The sequence below is a fragment of the Amblyraja radiata genome, chromosome 34 (assembly GCF_010909765.2).
Source record: "Amblyraja radiata isolate CabotCenter1 chromosome 34, sAmbRad1.1.pri, whole genome shotgun sequence".
Taxonomy (NCBI): domain Eukaryota; kingdom Metazoa; phylum Chordata; class Chondrichthyes; order Rajiformes; family Rajidae; genus Amblyraja; species Amblyraja radiata.
In genome coordinates this window covers 21,620,065-21,633,051 of record NC_045989.1, presented here as the reverse complement: position 1 = coordinate 21,633,051, position 12,987 = coordinate 21,620,065, and the positions used below count along the sequence as shown (strand labels likewise).

At 40.6% G+C, this 12,987-nt stretch overlaps 2 protein-coding genes across 7 annotated transcripts in view; one reads left to right on the top strand and one right to left on the bottom strand.

Annotated features, from left to right (window-relative positions):
* galk2 (galactokinase 2) overlaps nucleotides 1-11,776 on the top strand; it is a 58,313-nt gene extending 46,537 nt beyond the window's left edge. For all 4 annotated transcript variants that reach the window (XM_033050337.1, XM_033050338.1, XM_033050336.1 and 1 more), the window contains 2 exons: nucleotides 7,671-7,872; nucleotides 10,926-11,776. In XM_033050337.1, coding sequence (XP_032906228.1) covers nucleotides 7,671-7,872; nucleotides 10,926-11,133 — 410 coding nt within the window. In that variant the 3' untranslated portion in view covers nucleotides 11,134-11,776. The remainder of the gene's footprint in view (nucleotides 1-7,670; nucleotides 7,873-10,925) is intronic.
* Nucleotides 11,241-12,987, bottom strand: part of fam227b (family with sequence similarity 227 member B) — a 41,297-nt gene continuing 39,550 nt past the window's right edge. For all 3 annotated transcript variants that reach the window (XM_033050341.1, XM_033050339.1, XM_033050340.1), the window contains exons 6-7: nucleotides 12,428-12,494; nucleotides 11,241-11,471 (exon numbers count right to left, since the gene is read on the bottom strand). In XM_033050341.1, coding sequence (XP_032906232.1) covers nucleotides 11,397-11,471; nucleotides 12,428-12,494 — 142 coding nt within the window. In that variant the 3' untranslated portion in view covers nucleotides 11,241-11,396. The remainder of the gene's footprint in view (nucleotides 11,472-12,427; nucleotides 12,495-12,987) is intronic.

Sequence of the window (12,987 nt, the reverse complement as noted above, 5' to 3'; positions counted from 1 at the left end):
ATCAGCTCCCCTCGTGCCTGCCTTGCTATTGAGAAATATTTTTATAGAGACAGCATTTAGGGGTAAATATATCCTGCAGGATTCAGGCTGAACCCCCCAATATTTAGTTTGCTGTTCTGCTAACTAATTTGCAGTCATTTTCAGAAAAGTTGAAGAATTACTGCTTTCATAATTGCACTATTCTTAATAATATCATCTTTGGTTAGTTTAAGTACTTTTGAGAAGTCTATTTGTAAATGCCTAATTAAATGATTAAGATTTTGTTATTGGCTTTTGGGTACACATATATTCCCAGAAGAGAAAGTAATTTGGGAGTAAATTGAAACAGCTGTTAATTTTTCTTTGGAAAGCTTATGTTTTACAGTATGTAATTCAGTGTCCAGAAGAACAGACTGTGACAAAACTAATTAGAAAAGCTATTTTTTGTCTCGTTATTTAGCAGTCATAATATTTGCACTCAATATTGGTTATGATCACTTACAACTTCAACTCATTGCTGTCTCTTTGGCCTGCCAGAGTCACTACTTCACAATCTGATATACAGCATATGTATCTTCATTATATGGAGCACTTGGACATATGGTAAACTTAACATACATTACTGGCTTTATGGTAAGAATACAAAGTTACGTACTGCAAATGATTTGTTCTCCCATCTGCTCCCACTACCAAAGTTACCAAATGTGTCGGTAAGAACTGCAGATGCTGGTTTAAATTGAAGGTAGATACAAAATGCTGGAGTAACTCGGTCTGGACCCAAAACGTCACCCATTCCTTCTCCAGAGATGCTGCCTGTCCCGCTGAGTTACTCCAGCATTTTGTATCTACCAAAGTTACCAAGCTCATTTTTCTACTGTGCCCTCATCTCCCTTCCCCGAATTCCATGTTTTCTTGTTATCCTCCTCTTTCCCCTCCATCCTGTTCAGTTCCACCCATATCCCACCCTTTGGCTTTACATTTCACTCCTCCTCCTCTTTCTTTACCTCACACCTTACCTCATTTCCTTTCGGTCTTTGTCATTATCTCCATCCTTCTGCCAATCGATATATCGTATTTGCCTTTCCCTGCTCCCTTTTCCAGTTTTCTCCCCCACAAATTAATTAGTCTGAAGAAGGATACTGACCCCAAACACCAGCTGTCCATTCCCTCCACAGATGCTGCCTGACCCGCTTGAGTTCTTCCAGCAGTTTGTTTTTTGCTCAAGATTCCATCATCTACAGTTTCTTGTGTCTCCATTGTTCTTAGTTAAGGCCCTGTCCCACAATGCGAGTTTACCCAAGAGCTCTCCCGAGTTTAAAAAAAAATTCACTCATGGTAAGTACGTAGAATGTACGTAGCGGGAACGTCGGAGTTCATGGATGTCTCGTAGCGCCTCGTAATGCTAACGGCAGGTACTCTGGAAACGCGTGAAGTTTTTTCAACAGTGAAAAATTTCCAAGAGGAAAAAAAATACTCGTGAGGAAGTACCACGAGTTTGATTTTTTTTTAAACTCGGGAGAGCACTCGCATCGTTGGACAGGGGCTTTAGTATTCCCATTCTTCCCTGATAAACACAGGGTTTCCCAGATATCAATGAGCAACTAAAAGGTTTAATAATATTTGTGCCTGAGATCACAGTGTTAACAAAACTGAATGATCAGTCATAGTAGAATGGGCTCAAAGAAACAAAATGTCTAATCCTGCTCCTCATTTCTATTGTTCCATGAAATATTTCAAAAGCAGATGCCAGAATTGGAAACCACCCTAATGCATGGGCCTCTTCTCCCCCGCAACTGCCCTCCACTTCCTGCAATTTTCTCCTGAAAAATCTGTGCGAAATTGGCCAAAACCAATTTTCTTCAATGGGGAAAAAACTCAATGCCATAGTTTGTACCAGAATCATCCAGAATTTGCCATTCCCGAAGGAGCCTCATCCAATTTAGCATCAGGGGTGCTACGTTACTGTGGAGGGCATAAGCCTTTAATGGTACATTTCCCTTGGCATCCACACAGCAGTAGACAATGATGGTGACAGTGGAGGAGAGAAGAGCAATGGTGGAGATGGAGTATGCACCTCCTTCACCCATCTGGACATTAAGGCAGAGATTGAGACCCAGGAGGGAGATCTTGTGCACAAAAAGGGCTGAGAGACCCTGATATGTGTCAACTGGCAAGACATGGTAGGAGATGTCTAACAGAGTCATTGCCTGCATTGTGAACCCATGACAATGGATCAGTGCGGGAAGAAGTTTAATGATCTGACCACATATGTGAACATGAGCACAACAGCCATATAGGTATCAATCCTTCATGCTGCCATGTTCTCTCTCACACTCACAGGTGTCCACACGTGCATCTGCACTCCTTGCACACTCCTGGGAAGGGTGTTCACATGGTTGAGGAATCAAAAATAGGTAATCATTGTCTCAAAGTAAGGGTTAGGCCACTTAAGACTGAAATAAGGAGAGATTTCATCATTGGAGGCTCTGTCAGTGAATTGAACACTGCCATCAATAGATTGAAAGATGATGCAACAAGGACATTGGGAGTCAAGGTTACCTTGACCTCCACAGAAGCAGCAATCTAGACACAAAACTATTAATAAAAATTCTCAGTCAGCCTTTCAGACTATTAAAGAAAATCTGAAGACACTGGTTATTGAAGTCAGGTAGGAGGTGGTATCTCTCCAAACTGTGATAGATGTGGCCTTCTGGGCTTGATAATCCTGCTCTCCTCTCGCACTCTCTTTGTCCCTCTCATTTTCTTTCACTCTTGAATGAATGAATGAATGAATGAATCTCTTTATTGTCATTGCACATGGTACAACGAAATTTAAAAGTCAATCCCACGGTGCGATTCACAAGAGCAATTTTAAATATATAAGAAAAGGTAAAAATATATACATATTAAAAAAAAAATTACAGATAAATAACAATAGCAGTTGAGGTAGAACCATTCAGTTGAATGTGAGTGTTATTTCTTATTTTGCATTGTTAAGTTCACGTATGGCTATGGGGTAGAAGCTGTCTCTGAGTCTGTTTGTGCGAGTTTTGAAAGACCTGTACCGTCTGCCAGAGGGCAGCATGTGGAACAGGTTGTGTCCAGGGTGGGAAGGGTCCTTCAGGATGTTGGCTGCCCTGCCAAGGCAGCGAGAGCTGAAGATGTCCTTCAGGGAGGGCAGTGGGCAGCCAGTGATTTTTTGTGCAGTGTTGATGACCCTTTGAAGGGCTCTCCTGTCCGCTGCAGAGCAGCTGGCATACCATGTGGTTATACAGTACGCCAGCACACTCTTGATGGAGCAGCGGTAGAAGGACACCAGCAGCTTCTCCTCCAGGTTATTTTTCCTGAGGATCCTCAGAAAGTAGAGTCGCTGCTGGGCCTTCTTGACTGCTGTGGTGGTGTTTGTAGTCCAGGAGAGATCCTCCGTAATTTGTGTGCCCAGGAATCTGAAGTCTGAGACCCTTTCCACACAGTCCCCATTGATGAATAGGGGTTTGGGGGCTGCACTGTTCTTACGGAAGTCTATGATAATTTCCTTTGTTTTTGTGGTGTTTAGGATGAGGTTGTTGTCTGAACACCACGCTGCCAGTCTTTGGACTTCCTCCCTGTAAGCTGTCTCATCTCCTCCTGAGATACGTCCAACCACAGTCGTGTCGTCCGCAAACTTGACGATGGTGTTGGTGGAGTGGGCGGGGGCACAATCGTGGGTGTAGAGGGCGTAGAGGAGGGGGCTCAACACACAGCCCTGTGGGGAGCCAGTGCTGAGTGTGATGGGGGTGGAGAGGTGATGGCCCAGTCTGACGGTCTGGGGGCGGTTAGACAGAAAGTCCTTGATCCAGAGGCAGATGGGTTGGGAGAGTCCTAAATCCATGAGTTTGGTGACCAGTCTGCTGGGGATGATGGTATTGAAGGCGGAGCTAAAGTCAATGAAAAGCATCCTTACATAGCTCCCCTGGTGTTCGAGGTGGGTCAGTGCAGTGTGAAGAGCAGTGGCGATGGCATCCTCAGTGGACCTATTTGCTCTGTAGCCAAACTGGTGTGGATGGAAGGTGGGCGGGAGGCTGGCTTTGATGTGCTGCTGGACCAGCCTCTCGAAACACTTCATGATGACTGGTGTGAGAGCGACCGGTCGGTAGTCGTTAAGGCCGCTGATAACAGGCTTTTTTGGTAGTGGGATGATTGTGGCAGACTTCAGGCACGGTGGGATGATGGATTTGGACAGGGACAGGTTGAAGATTTTCGTGAAGACCTCGGAGAGCTGGTCCAGCAGCACATTCCTTCAGAACCCTTCCTGTCACGCCATCCGGGCCGGCAGCCTTCCTCGGGTTCACCTCCCTGAGCACCCGCCTCACTTCATGCTCCTGCACAGTGAGGGTGTAGTTGTTGTTGTTAGGGGCTGGTGGGAGAATGGTGACGAGCTCTTCTGGTTCTGCCTCGAAGCGAGCAAAGAAGCAGTTCAGCTCCTCTGCCAGTGAGGCGTGGCCGTCGGTCGTCGTGCTGTTGCTGGGCTTGTAGTTGGTGATGTGCTGGATGCCCTGCCACACCCGCCGTGGATCGTTGTTGTTAAAGTGGTCCTCTATCTTCCTCTTGTGGGCCGCTTTGGCATCCCTGATGCCTTTCTTCAGGTTGGCTCTAGCAGCGCTGTACAGGGCTCTGTCGCCAGACCTGAAGGCGGTGTTGCAGTCCTTGAGGAGAGTTTGGACATCTTTTGTCATCCACGGCTTCTAGTTGGGGTACACCCGGATGAGTTTGTCGACGGTGATGTTGTCAACACAGTTCTGGATGTAAAAGAGTACCGTGGATGTGTACTCCTCCAAGTCCTGATTTCCAAAAATGTCCCAGTTTGTCCTTTCAAAGCAGTCCTGTAGCTGTGAGGAAGCTCCTTCAGGCCAAGGTTTAACAGTCCTGGTGGTGGGTTGAGCTTTTCTCCTGAGGGGGGTGTATGCTGGTGCTAAGTGAATGGATAGGTGATCCGACTGGCCTAAGTGTGGTAGTGGTGTGGCTCTAAACCCCTTCTTGATGTTTGAGTAGGCCTTGTCTAATGTATTTTCTCCCCTGGTTGCACATTTGATGTGTTGTTCAAACTTGGGGAGAACTGATTTTAAGTCTGCGTGATTGAAATCACCAGCTATGATATGGGCTGCTTTGGGGTAGGTGTTCTCTTGTTTGCTGATAGCGCTATGGAGGTAGCCTAGGGCTATGCTAGCATTAGCATCCGGTGGGATATACACAGCTGTAACTATGACCACGGTAAACTCACGTGGAAGGTAGAAAGGCCTGCATCTAACTATAACTCTTTTACTCCCTATATCCATAGCCCATCTCCCTTTCTTCCCCCACCACCTTTGATCAATGACAGTCGAAGCACTCTCCAAAGTTGTTATCCCACTTCTGTTTGTGTAAGTTTTCTGTGCAAATTAGCTGCCACATTTGCTGCAATACCGTTGTGCTTTAAAAGTGCTTAATTATCTTTAAAGAGCTATGGGATGTCCTGAGGTTGCGAAAGATCATAGCCAATAATTTTATTTTCTTTGTGTATATTTACATCACCAGGCATTTAATCTGTTTATGTTTTGAAAATAACTAATTTCAGATGCAAGGGTTTTCCCAAGTTACATGCAGCGGATTTTTGAGACATTTTGCCATTTAAATCAACCATGATGATTTATTTTTCTGCTTTCTGTGAAAATAATTTTAAGGAATACCCATAGACGGTTTGGAAGAATTGTGAGTCATTAGATCATTTCCTTGTCTGTGTTTAGTCTGGATCTATGAGACTTTGTGGAGTCTGGAGTTAATTTTGGAAGCTTCTAGAGACACTAGCCTCCTCCTGGCCATCTCTGTGCTCCTACCTTTGGGGTTCTGCCATATCAGTGAAATATAATATACTCAATGTTATCATAGTGTCTTCGAGTAATACAGCACATAAAGGACCTTTGGCCCAACGTGTCTATGCAAATGAAGACGCCCCATCTAAGCCAGTCTCATTTGTCCATGTCCCACTGAACCTTTCCTATTCATGAACCCGGCCAAATGAATTTTAAATGTCATTTGAAATGTTGTTATTGCATCTGCTTCAACTACTGCTCCAGGTCTTGATTCCACTGACTGTCAGACTGTAGACATTAGACTGCAGATGTTGGAAACTTGAACGGAAAGCAAAGTGCCGCAGGAACTCTGAGCGTCAGGCAGCATCTGTGGAGGGAATGGACAGGCGACGTTTCGGGTTGAAACAGTTTTGGGTTAACCTGAAATGTTAACTAACTGCCAGGCTATTGTCGACTATTCCGCATGACTGCATTTCCCACTTTGACAATTTTGAGTTGTTGATGGGGAAGGATTTTGCAGCAATGACCAGACTGTGCCCCGTGCATCTTAAGATTGCTGGTCATTAAACTTGTAGTTCTTGTTTTCACTAGATCCTGGAGGATCCATTCATTCTATATTATTCATGTCTACATATACTGTATATATATAATAAAGCCTAAATATGTATTTGGGATCATTATTGTTTTATGGTAAATGCTTGCGTTAGTCATCCCACCCAAGTCACCTGATCTTCATCTGAGTAATTTCTGTACATTTTAAGAAACTGAGGTCCCTTGAGATAGGTGATAGCCTCTTGCATAATGATCACCAGTCATTTATGTTTCTAATTGTATTGTGTGTGTGTGTGTCCAGCATTCTCTGGAGCAATTAGATGTCTTACCTCTTGATGTCTTCAGTAATTTGCGTATGTAAGTTACCCTGAGTGGCAGGTAAATATCTTCTGAACTATTTAAATGAAACAGCCCATCCTTGATGACGTATATTGATGAGATCAGTAGCAGAGTTTTCTAATGTGTGGATCCCACATTGCTGGTCCTGCTAAGATACAGTACTTTGCTGTTGCAGGATTTCTGTCTTCAATTGCATCTCCATTTAACATGAAATTCATCACATCTTGCTTTACTGCCCAGCTGGTCTATGTGCAGACCAGTCTTTCACTCATCCTTTTCCATAATCTAAATAAACCTGTATGCATAATTGTAGATCTTTCATTTTCAATGTAAGCACATTGACCTATACATGGTGTTATTTATTTAATCTCTTCCAGTGAGATACAAGTATTGAAAGTAGCAAATGTTGTTCTGGGTATTGCTTAGAATTTAATTCGTACGAATTAAATAGTTCACAGCGTTAAATTGCAGTCTAACCAGAAACCATTCTTGTTTCATTGTAATACACTGATCACGTGTGACTGAACATATTCTCATCTATATCACATTGTTATATTATATTGAGAGAATTGAATGTTCTGGGTCAGCTTCAACCTTACAAATCAGAAACTATGTCGTTCAAATTATGAACTTTCAATAAATATTAAAGTTGTCATTTCTTTTAAGTGGAGGCTTCTTATCTCTGCATTAAAGCTGTAAATTCACAAAGTACCAACGGAGTTTTGACTGCTGGAATTTATTACAGAAGGGGAAGATGATCATAAAGAAGCAACACATTTCAATGAATTTTCCTTTGAAATAACGACGCATAACTGGAAGAGAACATTGCAATAATATATTTGGCCATTTCAGCTCCAGTGGTGATTTGAACTGCATTGTTAATTTCAGTTGTATTTACATTCATCTATGATTTAATGAACATGTTAATTGAAGATATTTTTCATTGATAAGTGTACTGTCTTTTTTACTCAGTGCCATCATTTAAACTTTATCAGCGTGCGAAGCATGTTTACAGCGAAGCCCGACGTGTTGTCGAATACAAGAGAGTTTGTGATGAGACACCTGCCAATGCATTGCAACTGCTGGGGGACCTGATGAATCAGAGTCATCTCAGCTGCCGGGATATGTATGAATGCAGCTGTCCAGAACTTGATCAACTGGTGGATGTCTGCCTGTAAGTTTTCCAAAAGAGTAAGACCTAAATGATTTGATTATATGTTCATTCTACTTAGGAATATTTTGTTTCACATTTTCCATGGCATCAAAATAACAAAATCAAAACTCTGTTTATAGCCAACAATTAGAGTAACCACAAGGCGTAATGCTATCTGAGTTTATTGAAGGAGTAATTTAGACATGACATTCAGAGCATAATCCTGGAGTATGTCTGTTTAATGTCAATGTAACCACAGTACTTTAGTTTTGTAGCCAATCTGAAAATTATATTTGAAGCAAAGATAGTTTGTAAAAATAGAACGGAAATATTAGCATTCAATGGAAGGCAATGAATTGGTTATTTGCTCTATACTATTTTACGTATATTAGGAAAGATTTCACCAATTTCAGTTCTGTGGATTGGCAATACAATTGCTGAAATGAGTGAGATATATGTAAAATAATCTTTCACAGAAGGAAAGTAATAAATGCATTTTTATTCAAAATATACTCAGTTTTTACACAGAAAAATCTAATCATGGTGTTTCCTTCATGGAATTGCCAGTTTAATGACTGTTGGCATTGGAGAGGGTCCAGAGGAGGTTAAAAGTGAGGAGCATTTGAAGGCTCTGGTCCTGTTGAAACCTACCAAATAATGACAGGCCTAGATAGAATGGATGTGGAGAGCATGTTTCCAGTAGTGGGTGAATGTGCGACAGAGAACACAGCCTCAGAATAAAGGGATGTAGCTTTAGAATGGCTAAAGAAATTCCTCTTTATCTCCAGAGGGCGGTGAATTCATTCCCACAGATGGCTGTGGAAGGCAAGTCATTGGGTATCAGGGTTGGAGAAAGCACTTACTGTATATGAATGGGAGCTGGTCTTGCAAATTTGGGACATGGATTGTCATTTGAACATGCTAGAAAAATATGATTTTTATTTAGATTGTAGATTATTTCAGGAAGTTTGGACAAATTAATAGTTTAAGGAGATCTCAGGTGAAATTTAATGTGCAGAAAAGGTTTAGCATTGCATGCTACAGCTTAAACCCATATCCCACAGCACTGAAATTCACTGCAAAATCCTTTCTTTGTAAAGGTTAGAACGGTTGAGAATAAGTGTGGAACAGACCGATGGGAAAATACTGTCCACATTAAGTTGTGTCCCTTCTGTCAGCTATTACATTTGTCAACAGGAAGCATTTTCATGCGAGATCATGTTTGATGAACAATTCTCCCCTGCTTTCTGAAAACATTGACAAGGACCATTGTATATATTTCCTTTGATACTTTATGAAGTCTGATTTTTTTTTCTTCAAATGGTTTTAAGTTTGCTTGTCGTTTTAGTTAGCTCCAATGTGCACCTTCCAGCAAGCTAGCTTTGTGTGCAAGGGCTGGACTTCACTAGTAACTGCAAACAATTTTTCAAGATAGCTGATTATTCGGTATTGCAGGCAGTTCATTACTCTATAGCTATTCTTAAATTTATGAAGAGATCACAGTTTTGTTGAGTATACATTTGTGTTCCTGTTGGTTTTATTGTAAGAAATTATCATGTTCCAGAGCTCAGGAATCTAGGTCAGAAATTCCAAATAATACACCAGTACAAATATCAGGTTAAAAAATTCATGCTTTATTAATGATCAAATATTAAGATATCTCTAGATGGAAGCACACTGTGTAAGAAAGCAGTCACCAAGTTAAATCTGCCCCATGTTTAAATAAGTATCTTTTTATCACGTCAAACAAAAATGTAATAAATAACAGGCCCAGACAGAAAGGAGCATTGTTCTTCTTACGTTTGAGCGATATTAATTTGGTTTCCTCAAGTCAGGGAAACAAAATATGGGCTGCCGAAAGGAAAAGTTACATTATGCACAGGGTCAGGTGTCCTGAAAAACTCTCCCACAGTCCTGAATGCCTGCAGATTATTGACACAAGGTATGAGGAATGCTCGACTTTTGAAAGATAATCTGCGTTTTTGAAGCTTTTGTTTCGGGGAAACCTAAAAAGTTGCACACCAGGCACGTATGTCATTCTACATTACAAAAATGTACTCTACTAATTGACTGTTATTGGCTACATGATCCTGGTTAAAGACAGGCTCTGTCCTTGGATGAGTGGTGAGATGTATTACAAATTCATCTAAATTATTAGGTAGCTTAACAATGCATAACTATTTCATATGCATTTTTTTTATGAAGGACCCCAAACTATATTTTTGGAAAACAATGAGTGCTACTTGAAGAGTAACTCCTAATGCATCTGGGCTATGACTGGCATTTGCAGTGGATGGGCATTAATTTGTTTCCTTGCCGTGACATAATGTCATATGGTTCCACTACTTTAAACAGAGTTGGCAAGTTTCCTATGTTATGTAACTCACCTTGCACAGAGTAAAGTAACTGTTGGAGTAGGGCACTGATCTGTTGAGCAGAATCTGACTGATGCCCTCTGTCTTTGTCCCTCTAGTCAATGATTGTGCTATTAATTCGGATACCTCTCAAATTGCAAAATGCCTCCTTTGTAGCATGCAAACTATGGCAGCATTCATAGCACTCTGACAGGAAAAAATAGCAAATGTTGGAAGAACTCAGCTAGTCAGGCATGTGTGGAAAGAAAATAAATTTAATGTTTCTAAGTCACAGTCTTCGGAACTAAGACAGAAAGCAAAAATCAAACTTTGGGAGGGACGCTCAACAGTTTGAATTGAGAACCTTCGCCTGGACTTAGAAATAGAGCTAAGATTTCAGGGGAAAGATTGCTGATCTGCAACTTTAACTCCACTTTTCTCTCAAAGCAGTAGCTGACAATTTCTTAAAAAACAAAATCTGATTTTACTTTGCCATGATCACAAATTGCAAAGATAGAAATCCTGCTGTGAATGGTCTGCTGCCCATTAGAGAAACATGTTCCATTCCACAGCATCAACATCCTTGCTCAATACACAAAAGAAAAAAGCCAAAGGATGACGGTTACAATTAAAAATGAATTCCCACAAAACCAGAAGCAAGAGTGATGTTTAGCTTCTGTGGAAGGTTCATTTTATTTTACTCTTTGTTTGTCATTTCAGACGGTCTGGTGCTGTGGGCTCGCGGCTGACTGGTGCTGGCTGGGGTGGCTGCACAGTGTCAATGGTGCCCACTAACAAGCTGGACAGCTTTCTGGCAAAGGTGCAAGAAATCTATTACAAAGCTGATGGTCAAAGAGCAGCTAAGCAGACACAACATCTATTTGCCACCCAGCCTGGCGGAGGAGCTGCAGTGTATCATGACGTTTAAGTAAAGTGCCAGAACAAGGAAATTAGATTCTCCCCCTTTTGTTTGTATTATTAGGATGCATTTATTCAAAATCATATCCCTGGAAGAAAATAAGGCTGTTCGCAATATAACATTTCTGCAATTACCTTTTAATTTTTTTCTTGGTACCATTCCTCAAAATGCTGTTTTTGTAGCAAGATAAGTTGTAATATTTAGTGGTTTACTAGAGGCTTTAACAAATTGTACCTAATTGTAATTGATGCAAGGATTCCGATCTGTACAGATTATTCTCGTTTCTTTCTCTCTTCCGGCTTGGGCAAACTCTCGTTCCTTTGCCCGCTATTAGCTTCAGCTGTGGTCTAATGACAAACAATGACAACAATTATGAGAGGAAAGAAATGTTGTTCTTAAACATATGCAAACTGTTCCTCCTTTTATATTCCTGATAAAATTAAGACTAGAATATTTTATAGAAAAATTTCTACCAATTTAATATAAACTGGATATGAAAATAGGGATCTAAATCTACAACTCATCTCATGGACCTCCAACAATAGAACACAACATGAAATTAAAGTGATGAGTGGAGAGTCCAGGATTGGGGATGGGGGGGGAAGAAGGGGAGTCAGTCTAGCCCACAACAGAAGGGGGAGGAGTTGTACAGTTTGATAGCTGTAGGGAAGAAGGATCTCCTGTGGCAGTCTGTTGCTGAAGGTGCTCCTCAGGTTACCCTTATATATATATATATACACACACGGGTCTTCAAATATAATGTAAGCCCATAGCTTTGAATGCAGGTTGTCATCTTCTGTATATACAAGTTAAGTGGCAAAGTAAAAAAAGTGTGTGTATTTTCATTAATTTCAAAATGCCGTTGTAATAAATAATTAAAAATCAGTCATTATTTAGCATTATTTACCTACTGTAAAACAAAACTGTTTCTGAAGATACCTGTACATTCCACGGAAGTAAACCATTTTCGGATTTTAAATAGTTTTGAGATGTAAACATATTGTGGATGTATTATGCTTACTTTCTATATTGTAATTGAAAATTAGTAATAAACTTCCTAAACCTGCAGGAAACGTTAAACTTAAAAAGGATACATGCATGGATCACATTAATTATTCTCACACCTGCTTTTGCAAGTAATGTCTCAACAGAAATAAACTGTTTTAAAAATCAGGAGTACAGATGTATTTTTCATGTGATTACAGAATAGAGCTGAATGTATCGGTTACACAAAGTGAATAATAGAACTCAAATAGTATCAATGAATGGAATACAATTAGAAGTTATTTTAATGCATACATACCATTTTGAGGAGCGTCTTACTTGCCGACTCAAGTGATTTTCCATTTTGGTTCAGCTCATTTTTCAGTCTTGCATAATGTAGAGAAAATAGGTTAACTTTCTTTCCTTGAGAGATGTACAAACTCTATAATAAATTGACTTCATGATTTTAAAATATTTTTTAAATTATCTATTGTTAGGTAAAGTCCCTCTTATTTATTTTTCTCTTGGTCATTCCTAAAGGCGATGATACATTTTGTGATAGTCTTCCAAAGGCTGCTGCCAGTACTAAAAGGATAGTCTACTTGTTCACATTAGATTAGGACACGTATTCAAGTGTGGACGGTGTTGTACCATGCTAGGTCTGTTCTCACTCAACACACACAACATTCACTGTTGATTGGAAGCGATTGAATACTATTCAGAAACTGAACTCATCTAAGTGTGAAACAATTTACCTGTTTCCCAGCCTTGACACATGCACTGTAATGTTATTAAATTAACCAATATACATTTCACCCAAGAATTATTCTCATGGCTCACCAAAGAGATAGTCATCCAGAGGTGGCCCTCAGTCTATCA